This window comes from Eptesicus fuscus, chromosome 6, assembly GCF_027574615.1.
Source record: "Eptesicus fuscus isolate TK198812 chromosome 6, DD_ASM_mEF_20220401, whole genome shotgun sequence".
In the NCBI taxonomy this organism is placed as follows: Eukaryota; Metazoa; Chordata; class Mammalia; order Chiroptera; family Vespertilionidae; genus Eptesicus; species Eptesicus fuscus.
In genome coordinates, this window is record NC_072478.1 from 31209438 (window position 1) to 31231083 (window position 21646).

At 47.9% G+C, this 21646-nt stretch overlaps 1 protein-coding gene and 1 long non-coding RNA gene across 2 annotated transcripts in view; one reads left to right on the top strand and one right to left on the bottom strand.

Annotated features, from left to right (window-relative positions):
* Positions 1-6776: 6776 nt before the first annotated feature.
* On the bottom strand, positions 6777-9936 carry LOC129149312 (uncharacterized). The gene is made up of 3 exons (XR_008556229.1): positions 9800-9936; positions 7977-8146; positions 6777-7156 (listed from the first exon to the last, which is right to left on the bottom strand). It is a non-coding gene; the product is annotated as an uncharacterized LOC129149312 (long non-coding RNA).
* Positions 9937-10789: 853 nt separating this feature from the next.
* EPHX2 (epoxide hydrolase 2) overlaps positions 10790-21646 on the top strand; it is a 60777-nt gene continuing 49920 nt past the window's right edge. Inside the window, exon 1 of the mRNA XM_008150736.3 lies at positions 10790-10995. Coding sequence (XP_008148958.2) covers positions 10895-10995 — 101 coding nt within the window. The 5' untranslated portion in view covers positions 10790-10894. The remainder of the gene's footprint in view (positions 10996-21646) is intronic.

Here is a 21646-nt window from a genome sequence, read left to right on the forward strand (position 1 = left end):
GATTTTGCTTCTAAACTGTAATACAGTAAAGCACTACCCAGTGGCACCAACCAGGAGGGCAATTTTGTGAGCACCGGGGCCAGCACTTGCATGTTTGCTACAGGCCTAGCACTAGGACTGTCATCGCGAAGCCACTATCGGAACAGACGTCTGCAGTGGGCAGGTGGTGAGAAGGGAAAGGTACCCCACTCCAAAGCCAGACTCACCTAGATCCAAGGTTGTAGGCGGTTCTTCTATGTGCAAATTCACTCCTCTTTCCAATCAAATGCACTAAATAAAACAAATATTTCCCCCCGCCCCCCGCCTCATTAGTGAGAATAGGAAGGAAAAATAGAAATCCAGGCGTGCTAAAATTGCATCATATCAAGATCCAAAGAGAGGTACCCAGGTCCCTCTGGAAGAATGTCCAAATGAGATTCAGTTCACTCTAGAAGACACATCCCTGCAAGATGCCTCAAATTTACATCCCTTGTAATTAGCACACTATGATAATTTCATTAATTTGTCACTGGAAACCAAAGGGGAAATTGTTCCAGGTAATTGACTGTAATTAGAGTGACCTTCTACTTCCTATTAGAAAGCTATTAAAGGAGAAAGAGCCCTAAACCCTTTGATCCTGGAAGTGGCTGGATTGGCAGGCTTATGGGAGAGGTGGCTGTGGGGTGATGTCCCTGTTTGTAAAGTGGGTCTGAGTGAATGGAGTGCACAGAGAAATCCACACAAAAACATTGCATAAAGGGCTCAGGCACTAACATCCCTACTGAGCTTGTATTACTGCTGCTGTATGAGGGTGTCCAGACCACCCTCACAACCACCCCAATTCATCACAGCCTCTCTCGCCCACCTCTTGAATCTTGGACCCACTGAAGTCAAGGCTCCTTGGGCTTGCTTCTTTGTCTATCTTCCTACTGCAGCTGTGGTTTACAACCTCATACCCACCAGGCCATGTTCTATTCTTTTCACAAGCACCAACTTCTCCAGAAAGCCTGCTCAGATCCCATCAGCCCCTCCCTGCCATCAACACCCCACCCACCCACTATGGGAGTCTCAATTCCCCGCAACCATCAATACCCCGAAGAAAGCCCCTTGGTTAAAGGAAATGATACTGTTTTTTTTCCAAATAATTTCACAGAAGGTGCTTGGGGGTGGGGGTGGGGTAGGTGGGGGAGCATATTGGTAGTTTGTATAACTGCTCTGCTCAATAAACTGAGCAATCACAGAAGCTTAACATCTCAAGGTTGGGTGAATCTTAAAGGTCATCTGGATCACCACACCAGCTGATCTAGGAATGCTCTCCAAATTTTAGCCTCAGAAAAAAAAAACCCCAGCAATGAAGAACTTGCTACCTTCCAAGTCAGTGAATACCATTGATGTCTGTTACTCATTATTTAAAGGACATAGATTAGTTACTGAATGAATCAATACACGACAAAGGAAGGAATAGGAGTAATAATGACATCGAATCAGATTTAATATAGTATGTAGTAAAGCTATAACTCCTGAAGCTAGCTAGCTCCCCTTCCCAGTGGGAGGGGTTGACTGTCACTCTGCTCTGAACAGCCCCAGCAGGGACAACCAGAAGACTACAATTTTCCTAGGAGCAGGTAACTTCCAGCATTCTGACATACCCCCTCCTAAGTACCCACAAGCTATTAATCTGGTAATATCCCTTTGACCTCACCCCCACAATGTCCCCCCACACACAACGTTCCCAACACAAGCTGTGGGGGCACCTTTCTTACCTGTGGCCACAGAAGAAGACCGGCCATTCAAAGAATGCAGAGAACCAGCCTGGCTTGGAGATCCTGGTCAGCTGACAAAAGTCCCCCAAAACAGAGAGGCAGGTGCAGAGCAGAGCTGGGTGCCTTCATTTCGTGGTCACTTGGAGGCTGATGAGGACAACCGGACTCTGAGAGTCCGGCTGGCTTCCTGGGGAGGGCCAGACAAGTTGTGCAGACAGGTCGGTCTGCCTGGGGCTCCCAGCCCTGGCAGCCAGGGAGCCTCAGGCAGTTGCTACTGAGGAGGGCATTGTGGAGAGCTCGACACAAAGGCTTCTGCAGGTAAAAGGCAAACCCGTCCACAGGAGGGACTGCTGGCTTGGCAAGCACACACACTCACGCTCTCATCCTTCTCTCTCTCTCTCTCTCTCTCTCTCTCTCTCTCTCTCTCTCTCTCTCTCCCTCTCTCTCTCACACACACACCCCCTCTCTGGAGGGGAGGAGGAGGAGCCTGTGACTATTCAGTCTGTGTCCAGAGGGGACAGACAACAGATTTGCTTTCCCTTGTCCAGTTACTAGGATGCTTTGCTCTTTGCTCTGAAGGACCCCATGCTCCTGGATCATTGCCTGGGCCCTGACCCACGCTCAGGTGGGGAATCTCCCAAGTCCTGGGTCTGTGGGTCGACAGAGAAGTATAGTTTTGAGTAAAAGAGGATGGAGTCACTGGACAGCCAGCCTACAGTTTTCTCCTTGCCCTTCTCCCCCAGAGCCCCCCGTCTCCCCCAGCCAGCCTCCTGTGGGAACACCAGGTCACTCCTGCTACCACCGGTTGGCCTGCCACCTCTCAGCCTCCTTGCTGGTGACCTTGCCTTCCATTTGTCAGAGAAGCAAGGTCATCCTCCTCCCAACCGCAAACAGACCTTTGGCATCCTTCCTTCCAGCATCAAACCAGGAGTTCTGTTCCTCCTCCCGTGCAGGCAAAGTTAGCACCTGTGGCCTTGATAGTGTCCCATCTATTAACTGTCCCCAGGTGTTCTCAGGTCTTCACCTCCCCCTCCTGCTTATTCCTTCCCCTCAGCCCATAAATAAGTTCATCCTCCATCCTGAAAACACTCTTTGACTTCTGCCTCCTCCTTAAGCTACTTACTATTCCATCCCTTATTTTGTTAAAGCAAAGGGCAGCCTCGGACATGACTGCCAGGGATTAGTTTCTGGCTCTGCTCCTTAAAAGCTCTGTGATTTGGGGCAGGTCTCTTAAGCTTTTGGCGCCTCATTTCCCTCATATGTAACAAGAGGATGTTTGTTATGAGGAGTCAATGAGTTAGTATGTATATACTAATAAAAGGGTAATATGCTAATTAGACTGGATAGACCATTCATCTTCCAGATGTTTTTCTGGATGTCCTTCCGGACAAAGCCGCAGTGGCTACGAGGGCCGAGGAGGGCTGGCAGCTGGCAGTGGCAGCAGCAGTGGGGTGATGGAGGTGGTGCCTTCCCCTGATTGGCCAGAGGGGAGCAGGCCTAAGTCATCAGTAGGACATCCCCTGAGGGCTCCCAGATTGTGAGAGGGGGCAGGCTGGGCTGAGGGGACCCCTCCCCCCCAGTGCACAAATTTTCATGCACTGGGCCTCTAGTATATATATCTATATCTATATATCATATATATAAATATATAAAAGCCTAAGCGACTGTCCAACCGTTCGCCTTGATGTGCACTGACCACCAGGGGGCAGACGCTCAACACAGGAGCTGCTGAGCTGTGGTAACTTGGCAGCTACAATTCTCAGGTGATGCACCAGGAACCAGAGAGGAGGGAGCCCTATTCCGGGGTGCATCACCCGAGAACTGCCCTCTTGCAATCCGGGACCCCTTGGGGGGTGTCAGAGAGCCGGTTTCAGCCCAATCCCCAAAGGCCAGGCCAAGGGACCCCACCAGTGCACAAATTCATGCACCAGGCCTCTAGTCCTATCTAATAATAGAGTAATATGCAAATTAGGCGTCACTCCACGACAAAAATGGCGGCCCCCATACCCACAAGATGGCGGCACCCAGTCCCCTCAGCCCCACTGCTGGAGTGTCTGGCCTGTCCCACCAGCAAACAGAGCACTGAGAGCAGGGCATGGTTGCTTCCTTAGTGCTGCGGCAGCGGGAAGCCACCAGGCCCTGTGCACACGGAGCCGGCGGAGGAGCGGGGCCTGGCGCCTTCCCGTTGGTTGCAGAGGCTATCTGGAAGACTCCAGTGCCAGCAGAGCAGGGCATGGTGGCTTCCTGATCTCGGCAGCCGGGAAGCCGCCAGGCCCTGCAAAGCCGGGCATGGTGGCTTCCTTAGTGGGGCAGTGGCAGGGAAGTCCCCAGACATGGCAGACAGAGCCCAGACAGCAGGGCTTGGGGGCTTCCTTAGTGGGCAGTGGCGGTGGAAACACCCCCAGGCCCGGCAGACAGAGCCCGGACAACAGGGCATGGGGCTTCCTTAGTGTGTCCGTGTCTGGGAAGCCCCCAGGCCCGGCAGACAGAGCACACTGCAGGGCATTGGGGCTTCCTTCACATGGCACATGGCGGCAGCAGGCAGAGAGCCACAGCAGGGCATGGGGGCTTCATCTCCATGGCTGCAGGGAAACCTCCAGGCTCCGCAGAGAGCAGAGAACCATGGGGAGTGGGCCTAAGCCATCAGTAGGATATCCTCTGAGAGCTCCTGGATTGTAGAGGGTGCAGGTTGGGCTGAGGGACCCCCGTGCATGAATTTCGTGCACCGGGCCTCTAGTATATATATATAAAGCTAGGGGTCTTAACGACCAAAGTGACCAGATGGACAACCAAACAGCAGGCTAGGGAGCTGAGGGAGCAGGAGGAACGGTCACCATGAGGGGACCCCCACCTGGATCAGGGGCGTGGCCGGCCTTCAAACCGCTGGCGGCCCCTAGCCCGGAGAGGCCTCCTAGCCAAGGACGCCCGAGTCTGTTCTGGACCTAGGGCCGCGCTCTCCCTGCGAGCGACTTGGAAGCCACCAGTGTCTAACTGCCAGTCTCCGGGAGGTGGGAGTGCGTCCACTATCTACCAAAAAAGAAGGACCATCGAACCATCCACAGTCTCAGTGCAGACACAGGTCCGTGGCTGATGGGGTGGAGGCCAGACCAAAACAAAACATCAGAAACACCCTGCCCACCTGGGCGGGTGCAGCTGCAGTCCACATGGCCTGGGCAGTGTAGAAAGCGCTACCTTCTCCTGGGTCCTGTGCTGGCACCACTGCCTCGCTCACCCTCAAGCCCCCTGAGTCCTGACAGCAAAGTGTGTAGGGCATCCTGCAGGAGTTGTGCTGTTCTGGGTGCTTTTGCCCAAAGACACCCTTTGGGATGAATTCAGAGCCACATCTCACTTCCCATGAGACTGGAAGAACCATGTAAAAGGAATTTGACAAAAGCTTTCCACATCTCTGTTTATTCTTTTGAATCCATAAAACAACCTTAAAAAAAGCATTCGGGCCACCTAAGAGAAAATGCACTTTCTGGCCAGAGCATGCAAGATTTTTTTGCCCAACTGGTTAAAGGAAGCAGAGAGCTGGCACAGTGGGAATGGCCCTGGTGCCCTATGAGGAGACCACGGGAATGGGGTTGCAGAAATTCCACAAGTCTCTTGCCACCTTCTCCTTTGCAAACCACACCATCCAGATCCACCAGGACTGGAGGCAACTGGGAGTCGCAGCCGTGGTTTGGGACGCGGTAAGCAAATCCTGGGGGGCCTCTGAAAACATCTGCAATTGATTATAAGACTGGTCTTTATTTAAAAAGAAATAAAAGAACAGCTTTGTTGAGATATAATTCATATACTGTACATGTCACATAAAGTGTACAATGAACTGGTTTTTTAAAGTAAATTCAGAGTGGTACAACTATCACCATGCTCAATTTTTAATTATTTTCATGACCCCATTCCCTCCAAAAAAAACTTCTACCCACTAGAATCACTTTCCTGATCATCTTCCCCAAAATAGATTGCATTTTAAGGGTGGGTAAAGGAAAGTTGAGAGAAGTTAAATACTGCACAAAGGATATTGTAAAATGACAAAGCCCAAAGTGAAGATCATGTGTTTTCTTAAAAAAAAAAATTTTTTTATTGATTTCTGAGAGGAAGGGAGAGGGAGAGAGAGATAGAAACATCAATGATAAGAATCACTGATCAGCTGCCTCCCACAGGCCCCCTACTGGGGATCGAGCCCACAACCCAGGCATGTGCCCCTGACCAGAATCAAATCTGGGACCCTTCAGTCCACAGGCCGATGCTCTCTCCATTAAGCCAAACCAGCCAGGGCCATGTGTTTTCTTTAAGTTCTGCGTGGTTATAATGGTCCCCAAATCTATACTAATAAAAGGGTAATATGCTAATTAGAGTGGACATCTTCCGGACGTCCTTCCAGACAAAGATGCAGCAGCTGCGAGGGTCGAGGATCAGGCAGGCATGGGTGGCTGCGAAGGGCTGAGGCTCAGGCCGGCAGTGGCACAGCAGTGGGGTAATGGGGGCGGTGCCTTCCTCTGATCTGCCAGGGAGCCTCCCATAGAGGGAGGCCAGACTGAGGGTTGAGGCACAGGCAGTTAGGGGTGATCAAGCTGGCAGAGGGGCAAGTAGGGGCGATCAGGCTGGCAGGGAGGCAAGGAAGGGGTAATCAGGCCAGCAGGGGGGCAAAGTAGGGGTGATCAGGCTGGCAGGCAGAGGGGTTAGGGGCAATCAGGCAGGCAGGCAGGTAAGCGGTTAGGAGCCAGTGGTCCTGGATTGCAAGAGGGATGTCCGACTTCCGGTTTAGACCCAATCCTTGGGGTCCCAGATTGGAAAGGGTGTAGGCCAGGCTGAGGGACACCCCCCCCTCCTTTGTGCATGAATTTCGTGCACCGGGCCTCTAGTACATATATATACTAGGGATGCGCTCTCCCTGCAAGCAACTATATATATATATTGTGTGTGTGTGTTTATTTAAAATTATATAAGTATTTAATACATACATTCTCCAGAGAGAGAGACAGGAAGACAGGAGAGGAAGGAAGGAATGAAATAAGGAAAAGAGAGAGACAGAAATGAGGACAGAAAGAAAATAATTATAGATTGTATCAATCAGGGTTCTTGATTATAAGCAATAAAAGCCTAGTGATTTACTTTTAAGCGGCCAATGACTTTATCCAAGGATGATGGGTAGTTCCCAGAAACACTTAGAAATTTGGAGAACCTGCTTGGGCACAGGTGAGAGCAGGGAAACATCAGCCAGACTGGAGCCAAAATCCCAACCACCACCTGCGCGGTGGACCCTGCAGCCGCAGACCTGGATGCAAAGCCTTGTACTGTGGCTGGTGCTGCTGTCGCTGCTGTGCCTGGGAACCAGCCATTCATGCTGCTGCTGCACCGCTGCCAGAATTAATTCTCCTCTGTCCCTCCTTCCTCCTGTCACTAGCTCCCTGTACAAAGGCCAGGACAGACGCATCTGATTAATCACGTGCCCATGAGTGAGATGGAAGGAAGGCTGAGGAAGCAGGATTCTGGTGTTTTGAGCTTCTCTGTGGAACCCTCATGGTGGGGACATTCCCAAGATATTTCAAAGAAGTTTAAATGCTGGGAAGCCCCTCCAAACCTAACTCTATGGTTCCTAACATCAAGGCATACCCAAGTCTTCATCGTTACACTTCGAGAAAAATGCTGACACTTTACTGGTCTAAAATCTGTACCCAGAATTGGTTTAATCAAGTATGGTAAGACATGCAGACGGCAGAATGATTGCCATGAAAAAATTATCGTCACAGGTCCCTGGAAGGAGGAGTCATGGTACACTATACAGGGTCACACGGGGAAGCACCAGGGCCAGCCAAGGGCAGAAAGGGCAAAGGAGAAAGCATGGCCCAGGGGATTTATCAGAGTTTCTGTAAGAAAGACACGGAGAAGAACAGGGTAAGCCGCTTAGGAGTGGATGGTTTGAATAATGTTGGCAAGCTGTGCGCATTAAGATGATCTCTAGTTGTCCGCTACCTGGTCCTGGGGTGATTTAGAGCAGAGCAAATATTGGTTTGGTGTGTGAGAGGGAGACAAAGGAGGTGGTGGGGGATGTTGATCAGGATTGGTTGGAGGATTTGTAATGTAATTTTTGTATGCCCATAAAAGCTGCATCACAGGGGAGACATAAACAACCCTGGCCATTCGCTTGGCTCTGAGTAATGGATGTCAAACAGGCAAATACCGAGTCTAAGAAAATGCAGTTAGAACACTAACACAAGGCAACTGTACCTCTCAGAAATAAGTGCTCATCCTAACCCATAAGCCTCATCAGTGACTCCGTCCAGCTTCATTCTAGCCTCTCTGGGCAATGCCCATTCTTGCTCCACTCCTGGCACGCTGTCACCTTGAAATTGTGTTTCCCATGGAGTAAATTGTGAAGTTTATCAAAAGCACGCTGCCTATAAAGGGCAGAAAATAACACAAATTAACAAAGTAAAGAAAGAAATAGAGGCAGAAACAGCCCTCATTGTTGTAAAAGATCATTAAGTTAGAGTTAGTCCTTATAGCCTCTCCCTCCACCTCCCATTCTCCAGAAGCGGCATCTATTCTACAAAAGACAAGCTGTTGCCCCCTCTATCATGGAAGGGGTTCAATGTAATCAGCTTGCCACCAGAGGAATAATTTGAGCCCCAGGCCTCAGGGGCCTTATTTGGAGCTCAGGGTTTGTCACTGCTGCTGGGGAGGTGGGCATTTGGTGGTGGCAGCAATAGGGATCCCATTGGGATCAGCTTCTGTCATTGGAGACACTGACTTCAGTTTACAACAATCCACTGACATTCTACAAAGACCCTTCCATCTTAGGTAGAGTGGTGGTAACCAACGCTGCCATCTCCGCCGCATTGTTTTGGTCTATGAGGGTGTTCCTAATCCTTGTGACTCCCCCCAAAGACATGGTATTGATTTTATTTATTATTTTATCCCAAGACTGATGAAGATGTATCGAGTACTGAAATGTATCCTTAACTGAAATCTCAGTCCAAACCACTTTCCATACCCACACCCACCCCCCGTAAGTAATCAAGATGATAGTCTTCCCACACCGTTGTATTTTCCAAGGCCTTGGAGAAGGGAGTATCTCATGAGTTTTCTCATATGAGGAGGAAAGTAGCAGGTCATACATTTAAAACACCCTTATTTCCCCAAGTCTTCCATTTTGCTGTCCTCATTGTCACTTTGCACAGACTACAAATGGAACAGACTGTTAGTTACCACCCTGTGATGGTTCATTTTACATGTCAACTTGACTGGTCTTAAGGATGTCCAGATAGCTGGAAAAACACACACACCCACATTCCTTCTAGGTGTGTCTGTGGGGGTGTCTCTGGAAGAGGTTACCATTTGAATCAGTAGACTGAGTAAAGAAGAACTTCCTTGACAATGAGGTGGGCACCATCCGATTTTTTTTGGCGGGGGGGGGGGGGGGCTGAATAGAGCAAAATGGTGCCGGAAGGATGAATTCACTCCTTCTGCTTGGGCTGGAACCTCCATTTTTCTCTCCGTTTGGACACCAGTGCTCCTGCTTCTCAGGCTTTTGGTCACAGACCAAGGCTTACAGCATTGGCTCCCACCCCAAATTCTCAGGCCTTGGCTCTGAGTGAGTCTTTCCTGGTTCTAACTGTCTTTCCTGGCTCCCCAGCTTGCAGACAGCAGATCACGGGACTTCTCAACCTCCATAACCATGTGAGCCAATTCCTAAAATAAACCTCATCATATATATCTATCTCCTGGAGAATCCTGACTAATACAAACCACCCCCACCCCCACCCCCCATACACACACACACCAGCTGTTCAAACTTGTGGACTAAACCAAAATATCTCAAAAACACATCTCCATCAGTCACCAGATCTTATTTCAACTTTCTGTCCTTGGTCTATACCTTAAGAATCCATTTCCATGCATGTTTACCAGATCGTGGACATAATGAGGAGTTTGGAGTGTGTTTGTGTCTCCTCCCAAGTTTGTCCCTGGAACCTGCTTTCTGTGACATGTGGGGACCTGACCATGCAAGGAGGGGTAGTTAGGATGGGAAATGAAGGAAGTTGGCTTACCTGGTGTGTGATAAATCCTTCAGGTGAGGGTGTTTGCATGTAGGGTAAAGTGAGGTCTTAAGGCTAGATCCCTCCCTTAAGGCTAGATGGAATTAGTGTCCTTACAAGAAGAGTCACCAGAGAACTTGCTGTCTTGCCTGTTGGTTCACAAAGAGGTCATATGAGCCCACAGTGAAATGGTGGCCACATACATGCGAAGAGAAGAGACCTCAGAATGAAACCTTTCTGGCCAGCACCTTGATCTTGGACTTCCCAGACTTGGGAACTGTGAGAAATAAATGTAAGTAAATGTAATAAATAAATGGCCCATCTCCAAATATCAGCCCTACTGGGATTAGGACTTCAACATAGAAAGGGGGGGGGGAGCGGGGGAGGGAGGACACAAACATTCAGTCCATTACGGTTAGTATGGGAGTGATGATTCAGTAGAAGAGATAACGGGTGATAGGGGAGGAGGGATTGTCCCTGTGCCTCCAAGGGTGTATAGAACGACGCTCCAACCAACTGAAACACACACACACACACACACACACACTCACTTAAAGGGTCTGTGCGTGGCCCCAGGCTCTTCCTCAGGCCTCCCTTCTCTCTAGCGCTGCCCAGATTGGTGAAACTCTGGCAAGTTCGCATTAAGCAGTCGGCATGTTCCAGAATCTGAGTTCCCTTTTCAAGGAGTTACTGTGGGAGCGCGGGGGTATTTTTGACTTGAATTTTAGGCGACAGGTGTTTCGTCCAGAAGTGCAGTTCTAGCCCCGGCTCCAGGTGCCTGGAAGCGGTGGAAACTGAGTCCGGGAGGAACCCTGGGAGACCGGGTCGAGAAGCGAGCCCGGAGCAAAGGGGCGGCAGGGCGAGGGGTTGACCAATCCCAGGGCAGGAGCGGGGCGGAGACGGGCACCTGGGCGGGGCTGGGGCAGGGGGCGGGGCGCAGGATGAGAGGGTCTGACCAATCCCAGGGCAGGGGCGGGGCTGGGGCAGGGGGACAAGGCGGGACTGGATCTGGCAGTAGCCCGCGGTCTGCAGGTCCGCAGGCGCCCACACTTCGTGCGAAGCCTCGCAGCGCTGAGTGTCCCAGGGGAGGCTGAGGCTCGGGCCGCCATGGCGCTGCATGCGGTCGTGTTCGACTTGGACGGGGTCCTGGCGCTGCCATCGGTCGCGAGCGCCCTCGGCCGCGCCGAGGAGGAGTTGGCATTGCCTAGGTAAGGGCACCCGGCGCCCGGTCAGCGGTGGTGAGTCGGCGCCGGAGGGGGCGGGATTCCGGCCTAGAAGTTGCCTTTCGGGATTTCCAGCCCTCAAGTTCAGATCGCTGTAGTGTGAGAGCCCCGCGAAAGGAGGTTAAAACAGTTACCCGGCTCTAAACCAGTACGTGTGAGTAGAGACAGTGTCTTTCCAAATGTTAAGTAATTAACCCTCTCCAAGGACTCCAGAATTGCCTTCTATAGGGAGAAAGCTTTTCCTGAAGCGAGAGGAATTACTGGTATTCGCAGAGCTGCCTGCGGCCCGCCTGATTCTGTGTGAAGGACTGGAACTGGAACTTAGAAACTGCAAAACAACAACAAAACAAACAAAAAACTGCCCTGAGATTTCCAAGAGAAAAAGGTTCCGTGCCTTGCAGTTTTGCTTACAATAGCAAACTAGAGAAACAGCTTCAAAGCCTAATCATTGGGAAATGGCAAACTAGTACGCAGCACCACTAACCCTGTCTTTCAGAATAATATTTCGGTGACATTGGAAAATATGTGTTAGGTTTAGTAAGTGAAAAGAACTGACCCACCAAAATGTCAAACTACTTATACAATGTGGTTTCAACTATGGGGAAAAAGCTACATGTAGAAAAATGTCTGGAAGACATATCCCCAAATATCTCTGGGATTATTAATCCCAGGTGGGATTATGAATGATTTCCTCATTTTTCTACTTTTTTGTATTTTCCAGTTTTCCTACTTAGGAACATATGTTACTCCTACAGCCAGAGGAAAGGAAAGCATATTTATTTTAAAAGGAAAAAAAGAAAGAAAGATCACGTTGGCAACACCCAAATTCTAAAGTACTGGCGAGAATAAGGAGTAGGGTAGAAACTTTGAGAGTTCTGCTCCACCTACGGAATTCTTGATTCTTGTGATACCAAAGACCAACAAGGCCTTTTACCCTGCAATCCTTATAAAGATTTCTAAAAGACTGGTGTCTGCAAGCACTCCAAGCCAAATGATGTTGCAAAATCTAGAGCAACCCTTACTTTTGCAGATGTGGAAACAGGCTTGGCAAGGGGGTGAACTTGACCACACAATGCTTAGACATTGGCTATGGAACCGAGTTTTCTGCCTCTCGGTCTAGGATTCTGTCCTCTCTGGTTCATTGTGGCTTCCCAATCCCTTGGCCATTCTGGGAAAGATGTTAATCTGTAGAGGGTAAGGAAATGCATTAATAATGAGTATATCAATTGTAAATTGATATCAATATAATCAACATCAACAGTAAACCTATCAATAGTTCTTTGTTGTCAGCAAACAAAAGTAAGGTGGCTACAAAGTCCAAATCAGAATAAGCACATCCCAGGCAATTACCATGTGAAGTACTGAAATGGAAAGCCACCCCTGATCCAGACTGGTCCATTCAGATAATTTGATAGAAGGAGAAGCTGAGGGCTAGTGAGCTTATTTCCTAAATACCACAGTGTTTTTTTGTGTGTGTTTGTTTTTTACCTCTCACCTGAGGATATGTTTCTGTTGATTTTAGAGAGAGAGGAAGGGTGAGAGAGAGAGGAGAGAGAGAGAAAGAGAAACATCAATCAGTTGCCTTTGATGTACGTGCCCCGACCGGGGGTTGGGTATGTGCCCTGACCTGGAATCAGGCCCGTGACCCTTTGGTGCACAGGGTGATTCTCCAGCCAGCTGAGCCACAGTGGCCAGGGCAGAAGACACAGTGTTTTAACCAGAGTGTTGTTTTATTTCCTTTTGACTCATAAGTTTGATTTTTTTAAAAAGGCATAAAAAGCGAGTAAGCAATGGATTATATTTGTGCCTGTAACCTCATCAATGTGGGGATGAATGTGACTTGTGAGGATACAGGTCACAAGTATACACGTTTACAAACGTGGGGTATTTAAAAGAGCATTGATCTCTGAGTCAGACCCAGATTCAGCATCTCAGTTCTGGCCCGGCCAGGTGGCTCAGTCGGTTGGAGCATTATCCTGTGCACCGAAGGGTCATGGGTCTGATTCCAAAAAGTTTGTGGGTTTGATTCCTGGTCAGGGTGCATACATAGGTTTCTGGTTTGGTCCCCGATCAGTGTGCATACAGGAGGCAACTGATCTATGTTTTTCTCTGATATCGATGTTTCTCTCCTCTCTAAAATCAATAAATATATCTCCGGTGAGGATTAAAAAAAAAACCGCAACAAATCTCAGTTCTAACACCTACCGTTAAGTGACCTAGCTTAACTTACCTGTTTTAGTCTTAGTCAACTCATCTAAGTCCTTAGTCTTAATCTTAAAATAAGAAAATATCTCCCCTAGACATTTTTTTATTGTTGACACTATTACAGATGGCCCCCATTGCCTCCCTTCTTTGCCCCCTTTCACCTCCCCCTCCCTCTCCCCTAGACATGTTTGTGAGTGTTAAATTAGATAACATGCAGGGTGGGTGGGCAGCTGTGTTCCTGATACAAAAGTCTCATGCATATGCAAAGTGGTTGTTGGGCAGTTTCCATTATCTAGTGTTGTGCTGAGTCACGCATTCCCTCTGGTCATGATTAGGATTGTTCCCAGCAGCCAACCCCCGCAAAACAAACAAACAAACAAAACAAAAAAAAACAAACCAAAATCCAAACAGGTCATAGCAAAGCTAGCTAACTCCACGAGGTCAGAGCCCATGACCTTGACTTGACTTTGTTGGTCTATGGTGTCTGTGAAGGAATCATGAAGGCATTAATTCAGAAGGTGGGCCTGAAGGGCCTATTTCAGCATGCTTGGCATCTGTAATGAAAGCTCAGACATCCACAGATAGCCCAAGTTCAAGATGAAGGCAGTGCCATAAGAGGCACAAAGTTCTTAGGTGTTTCAAAAAAGGGAGAGATTAGGTCTGATCTGGAGAATCAAGACAGCCTTAATGGAGGCAGACCCTGAGAAGACTGATAGGATGGTGATGGGGAGAGATGTGAAAGGAGAACTTTCCAGGTGAGGGAACAGCATGAGCCAAAGCTGGGAGGTGACAAGCATGGAATGTGCACAATAACACTGAGTATTCTAGGGTAGCTGGAGGAGGGAGTCATGAGAGAGAAGTGGGGAATTGGTGGGCCTGCACTGAAATGTGACATGGAAGTCAGACTGAGCATATACCTGCTTTGGTAGCTGGTGACTGAGGAGTTTTGAGATAGGGTGGGAAGGGAATAAAATAACCGGTGTTCTAACTCTAGTTAGCTGATTGTTGGGGTGATGGATGAAGTGCATTGGTAAGAAGAAAGAGGCTGCTACTCACAGTAAGATTCAAGGGTTTGGCAGCTGGGAGGTGGAGCAGTGTGGACTGAGGATGAAGCCTGATGGAGGTTGGAATTAAAGCAAACAAGACCTTGAGCCAGGAGTTTGCAGGGTCATTGGCATGGAAGATGAGCCTGTGTTGCAGGGCCCAGAGGAGGGCAAAGGAAGCCTGTAAGCCTGGTGCTGAAACCACGAGGGGAGGCGGGGATGAAGGTCCTGGACAAGGTGATGGGGGACTAAGTGCTGTTGTGAACTGCAGAGATTGTTGAATACCCAGGGTGGCCAGCATCATAAAGTGGAAGGAGGGAAGGGCACGCTCCATTCTCAGTGTGGTCATCCAGCCCAGGGTCCTCTGAGGGTTAGGTTGCTGGAGAGGGTGGTTACCTCAGCAGCTGAGGCTGACATGATCTGGAGGAGCTAGGAGGCAGTTCTCTGCGATCCGGGTCTGACATGTGTGCTTCATTTTAATACCTTCTCACTGGTCTGCCCGGTGCCCCTGGACTGAACACTAGGAATGGTGAGAGTGTCAAATTCTTAAGTCACTCAGAGAAAGACAAATACCATATGATTTCACTTATATGTGTAATCCAAAGAACAATTTAATGGACCAAACATAATTGAAATGGAGATCCAGAGAATAGACTAATGGTTGCCAGAGGGGAGGGAGGTTGGGGGACTTGGTGAAATATGTGAAGGGGTTAAGAAGTACAAATTGGTAGTCACAAAATAGTTACAGGGATGTAAAGTACTGCATAGGGCCCTAGCTGGTTTGGCTCAGTGGATAGAGCATTGGCCTGTGGACTGAAGGTTCCCAGGTTCGATTCCGGCCAAGGGCACATGCCCAGATTGTGGGCTCTATCCCAGTGTGGGGCATGCAGGAGGCAGCCAATTAATGATTCTCTCTCATCATTGGTGTTTCTATCTCTCTCTCCCTCTCTCTTCCTCTCTGAAATCAATAAAAATATATATTTTTTAAAAGAAAACATAGTTTTAAAAAAAAATAAAGTACTGTATAGAGAATGTAGTCAATAATCTATATATACTAGAGGCCTGGTGCACGAAATTCATGCACCCTCGGGGGACGTCTGATTGCCACTTTAAACCGGTTTAAACCGGCAGTCGGACATCCCTCTCGCAATACAGGACCACTGGCTCCTAACCTGCCTAATGCCCCTAACTGCTCCCCTGCCTGCCTGATCACCCCTAATCACCTCTGCCTGCCTGCCTGGTTGCCCCTAACGGCCCTCCCCCACCAGCCTGGTCACCCTCAACGTGCATATGGCTGGGGTCCCTCAGCCTGCCCTGTGCCCTCTTGCAGTCCGGGAGCCCTCGGGGGATGTTCTCGGGGGAGTGAGACTAAGCCAGCAGTCAGACATCCTTAGCTCTGCTACAGAGGCAGGAGAGGCTCCTGCCACTGCTGCTGCGCTTGCCAGCTGTGAGCCCAGCTCAGGGCTTCTGGCTGAGTGGACTCCTCCTGTGGGGGCACACTGACCACCAGGGGGCAGCTCTTGCATTGAGCGTCTGCCCCTGGTGATAAGTGTACGTCATAGCGACTGGTTGTTCCACCATTTGGTCGATTTGCATATTAGCCTTTTATTATATAGGATAAAAGCCTAAGTGACCATCACAACCGAACAGACGACCGAACAGGCTGTGTGGGGCAACTAGGCCGGCAGGGGGGTTAGTGAGGGGCGACCAAACAACCGAGCAGCAGGCTGTGTGGGGCGACCAGGCCAGCAGGGGGGGTTAGTGAGGAGTGACCAAATGGCCAACCGATGTGTCTCTCTCACATTGATGTTTCTCTATTTCTGTCTCTCCCCCTTCCTTCTACTTTCTCTAAAAATTAATGGAAAAATATTCTCAGGTGAGGATTAACAAAAAACAAAAAGAACAATATAAAGCCCATATTGTTTAGATTCAATATACAATTTCAATATATAAAGAACAAATAATATGCAGGACTTTAAAATGCTACACCTGGTTTATCAGAAGTGTGCTTTGAACATTGGAAGCAATTCATAAACTCCCAATGTGTGGACCCCAAACATCCAGAGTACTACTGTGGGATGCCCCCACAAGGAACCATTATTCTTGGCTTACATGGTGTCATTGTCAGGACACTTGCTACCCCTGAGATCTACCTGTTTGAATTTGGTTCTGAATTTTTGCAAGTTCCTCCCTAGGGCAGGCTGAAATTTCTAGAACATGTATTTTAATAAAAATTATATATATAAATATAGAGCATAGTTATTATTATTATTTGGCAAAACTTCCCATGTAATTTCAAGCATATTAAGTATGCCTACTTAGTTTTCAAAATTTCTTTTATAAGGAGAGAATAAATCTTTGAGGTATTCCAGGGCCCATTGGAATACCCCAAAGTCATCTCTTGGTTAAAAAAGTCCCGCTGAAACTGGTTTGGCTCAGTGGATAGAGCATCGTTTTGCGGACTGAAAGGTCCCAGGTTCGATTCCGGTCAAGGGCATGTACATTGGTTGTGGGCACATCCCAGGTAGTGGGTGTGCAAGAGGCAGCTGGTCGATGTTTCTCTCTCATCGATGTTTCTAGCTCTCTATCCCTCTCCCTTCCTCTCTGTAAAAAATCAATAAAATATATTTTTTAAAAAAAAGTCCCTTAAAATTTAAATTTGAAAAGCTATCAACTTCACCAAAAGACTATAACATAAGCCTTTTTTGAAAACCTGGGTAAAACAAACACATATTTTATGGTAATAACTTTAAAAGACATTCATTAAATTTAAACTGGTTTTAATATTAAATACTTTGTCCAGACCACAGAGTCCTGTTTAATTTATATAAGTATTTTAATCGCTTTTAGATAATAAAATATTACATCCTAGTTATGCCATTTGGAAGCAGAAAATGCACCACTCATATCACAGACAACATATCACATAAATCCTATACATGTAATCCAAGAATAACTCACTCTCTTCCTTTTCCCTTAAAAATGCATTTCTACACTTTATATCTTCCATTATTAAAATTACTAGAGGCCCGGTGCACAAAATTCGGGACTGGGTGCAGTCCCTAGGCCTGGCCAGCGATCGAAGTGCGAGCATCTGGAGTGGAAGGGCAGATCCCAGCTGACCTCTGGGCTCTGGGCAGCACCTGGACCCCCAAACCCCAGCATGCCCTCCTCCACCTGAGTCATGGCGCCCAAGTCCCCATGCAGAGATGCGGTGAGTGTGGCTGGACGTCGCGGGCCGGGGCGCAGCGTGGGCCTCTGGGCTGCCCAGCAGCACCACATGGAAGCCGGTCGGGCAGCACACTCTCTCCCGGCTGGCCGCGCAGACCAGCTCCTGCGCGAACGCATGGGAACCCATCTGGCCCCTGCGCTTCTGGTGGCTGTGGCCAGGCTCACCCAAAGAGGCCGCGCGGGTGTGGGGCAGGCTCCTCACAGGCGCCTGGCACCTGAGCGCGAGGCGGGGGAGGGCGAGGGGGGGTTGGGAGGTTTTGAAGAGGTGGGGTCAGGGGAGGGGGCCCTTTCCAGGTGCACGAGCTCTGGCGACCCAGGGGAGGGTAACAGTGGGAGTGAGAGCAAGCTCGGTGGACACCCCGCATTCTCACCTCACCTCCGTCCCTGTCACCCCCGCCCCCAGGTAGCCAGTGAGAGGTTACAGCGTGTCGTCGAGGCCCGCCATGTTCTGCACCGCCCCCTGGTGATCAGCACACATCATAGCAAGCAGTCGAACTCCTGGTTGAGGGGACAATTTGCATATTAAGCTTTTATTATATAGGATATAATTTCTTTCCAACTTACTTGAGTTTTTAACATTTAGAAACCTCAGTTTCCAATGATAAGCACAACGTAAGCAGTCAGTATTTCCTAGATTGGCTTTTATGAACATATTTCATAACCTTTAGAAACAGATTCCTCTGTTGGCAATTACACTCACTTTTAAGAAACACATCTCCAGTAAAGCACAAGACATTCATCAACAACACCAATTCCACTCTACAGCCTTTCTGCAATAAAAACCAAAAGCAGGCGAACTTAAGACTTGTCTAGCAATCAGCGTCTCAGTATTTCATGTTATTTCAAAGTACCTAGATATTCAATAACTTTTATCAAACTTACAAATTTAGAAAGGAATAGTTGAAATAAATTAAATGGATTTGCTCAGATATGGTTAAGGTTTCTGTTTGTTTTTTATGTCAATAATTGGGCTGCCACTCAAATGTTGGCGACGGACTGGCAAATCCATTTGAAGTATAGTAACCTCCATCTTGTATAAAAAACTGCTGTTTGAAATTCTCTGCTATTGTTAGATAGTCCCTAGTCTTGTAAACTCTGTCATTATAAACTCTGTCACTTTAAGACAGTCTCTTATTCTATAAAATGACGTTGTTTTTAGTTCAAATAATAGAAAAAGATAAACTTAACTGTCTGACCTTGCAAGCTAGCCATCCAATGTAATGGACTAATTTCTATATAATAAAGAGGTAATATGCAAATTGACCATCACTCCAACACACAAGATGGCCACCCCCATGTGGTCAAAGATGGCCACCCTATGTGAACACAAGATGGCCACCACAAGATAGCCGGTAGGGGAGGGCAGTTGTGGGCGATCAGGCCAGCAGGGGAGGGCAGTTAGGGGCGACCGGGCTGGCAAGGGAGGGCAGTTAAGTGTGACTGCCAGCAGGGGAGGGCAGTTGGGGGCAACCAGGCTGGCAGGGGAGGGCAATTAGGGGCAATCGGGCCGGCAGGGGAGCAGGTAGGCATCGATCAGGCTTGCAGGGGAGTGGTTAGGGGTGATCAGGCTGGCAGGCAGAAGTGGTTAGGGGCAATCAGGCTGGCAGGCAGGCGAGTGGTTGGGAGCCAGCAGTGCTGGATTGTGAGAGGGATCCCAGATTGGAGAGCGTGCAGGCTGGGCTGAGGGACACTAATTTTGTGCACCAGGCCTCTAGTACTGATAATAATTCCCATTTATGCCAAGTACAAACTCATGTATTCTAGGTTACAACTGTCTGTAACAATAACTCACACAGAGCCCTTTGTAATATCAGCAAACAAAGAGGCTCGAAAAGTATAAATATGAGAGACTTCCTGTATGCGGTGCTCAGAGATTTGGAAAAGACACCTCCCTCTGGGCCACGCGCAATAAACGACTCCTAATTAATTGGCTCATTAAGGCGTCTTGTATCTCATTTGCTTATTTACGATACAACACATTCACCCATTATTGGAATGTTTCTTTCCATCTGGGTACATTTTTCTAGTTTACAGACAGTATAAGCTTAGGGTTGCCTCTGAGAGCCATAAAAGTTTGGTTATGTGGAACCTCTGTCCATTTCCGTTTGTAATGGTAAAACAGATCTAGCTGCAGCATCAGCTAAATAATTTCCTTTTGCTTTCATGGTGGCAGCTTTAGAAGTCCTGGAATTTTGATAATTGCCAACTATTTTAATTTCTGTATGACATCTAACAATTTTGCAACCTGTTTTCCATAGCTACTGTCAGTGTAAATATTGGCTATTTGATCTTTGACCAATGGATAACCTTGAGTTAGAATAATTAGGCTTGTTGGACAGATTTTATTCAGGTAAATAAGAACCTTTAATTATGTTCACCATGGAAGTTGTTGCATATCCTGCTTTGTAACATTCCTGCTTATCTTTTTCATCTGGAAACCAAATTACGTCAGCATTATTAAGGAGTTTTCTATAAACCATTGCTAGGAATAAGAAGGTGGTTGGTAAGCAAAATGCAATTGTGGATGTCCTTATCCTGCAAAGAAAGTAGCAAAGTTTCTGAGTTAAGACTGTTACATGAAGTTTAAATGAGATCAGGTGCAGAAGGCAGAGCCAGTTGGCTGACAGAAATGTAAAATGTGATAAGAATTCAGTGGAGCTTTAACATAATGGGGAACATAATGGAGAGCCCATGGCTATCTTTTGCGTTTGTTTGCATAATCTGTCTATAGCAGAAATGGCTGTCATGCAGGGGGCCTTTGGCTACTGAGTCTAGTTGCTGACTATTATAGCCTACAGGTCTATGATCTCTATAGTTTTTAGTTAAAATTTCTAAAGGTATTTCTTTCATTACTACGTATACAAAGTTAGAAAGTTTATAATTAAGGTGTTGGAAGTTTTAGATAATTCTTTAGAGATTATATAGCTTGTTTCTGTTCTGGGTGCCACTGAATTAGATCAGGTCAATTTGATTTTAATAAGATATACAGAGGCAGGGCCATTAATGAAAAATTTGGAACCCAATTATGACAATATTTAGTCAAACTCAGGAATCCTCTAAGCTGCTTTCTTGTTTTCAGAAGAGGACAAGCTGCGGTTCCTCTGAGTCTTTCAGGGTTACTTAGTAGCCCATTTTTGGATATTAGATAACCAAAGTATTTTGCCTGAGATAGACTGAATCAGAGCCATGGCCCTTTATAGCTAGCTGTTGTAATAAGTAAATTGTGTCCTTTGGAGAGTCTAGAAATTTTCTAGAGCATAAAAATAAATCATGTTGGATGAGAATGGAAGCTCTAGGAAATTTAACATCATTTAAATTAGATTTTAATACCTAATATAATAGGTAGTGTTAATGTAAAAACAAACAAACATTCAAACTTGTAAAGAATTTTTGTGAGATTATTTGAGACAATCTGTTGACAATTGCCCGGAGGCAGAACCTCAACGAATTGAGATAATGCTCCAGAGAATGGCGGGTTACATCTATATTTATATATTGCAATCAAAGGAAGGGACATAGGTGGGTTACATGAAATCCATTGGTGATAGATTAGAGAGGTGGGAGAAAGCAAAGCAGGGGGCGGTGGGGAGGTGGGGTAAATCCCTGGGATTGGATAAAAAGCAAAATGATAGACACATACTTAGGTGGGTGCAGGAACAATTAACATGATGATTTGTGTTATCTGTCCTGGCACCCAGCATATTAGGTTGTGCCCCAAGGGGTTCAGAAAAAGGGAAGTTACAAGTTATGCAGACATTTCAAGGGTATCTATACTAATAATAGACAAATATGTAAATTGACTGTACCTCCATGACACCCACAGCCAATTAGGAGTGAGTATGCAAATTAACCTGACAAAGATGGCAGGCCTGTGGGCAGCATGCACGCACGCAGGCACTGAGCAGCCAGGGGTGTTCCTGCCCCCCTCCCCACCCCCACCCCCAACTGCTCGGGGCCTGTGCGTGCAGGTGCTAAGTGGCCTGGGGCAGGGTTGGATGCCCACCTGCCCTCTGCATAGCCGGGGTGACGTGGTGGGTGTCCCCAGGACCCCAGCCGCTTGGCGTTTGTGCACGCGCGTGCTGGTCACAGGGACGCATTGGTCCCAGGGACGCCACTGGAGTGTCTGGTCCTGTCAGCCCGGCCTGGGGGCAGCTGGA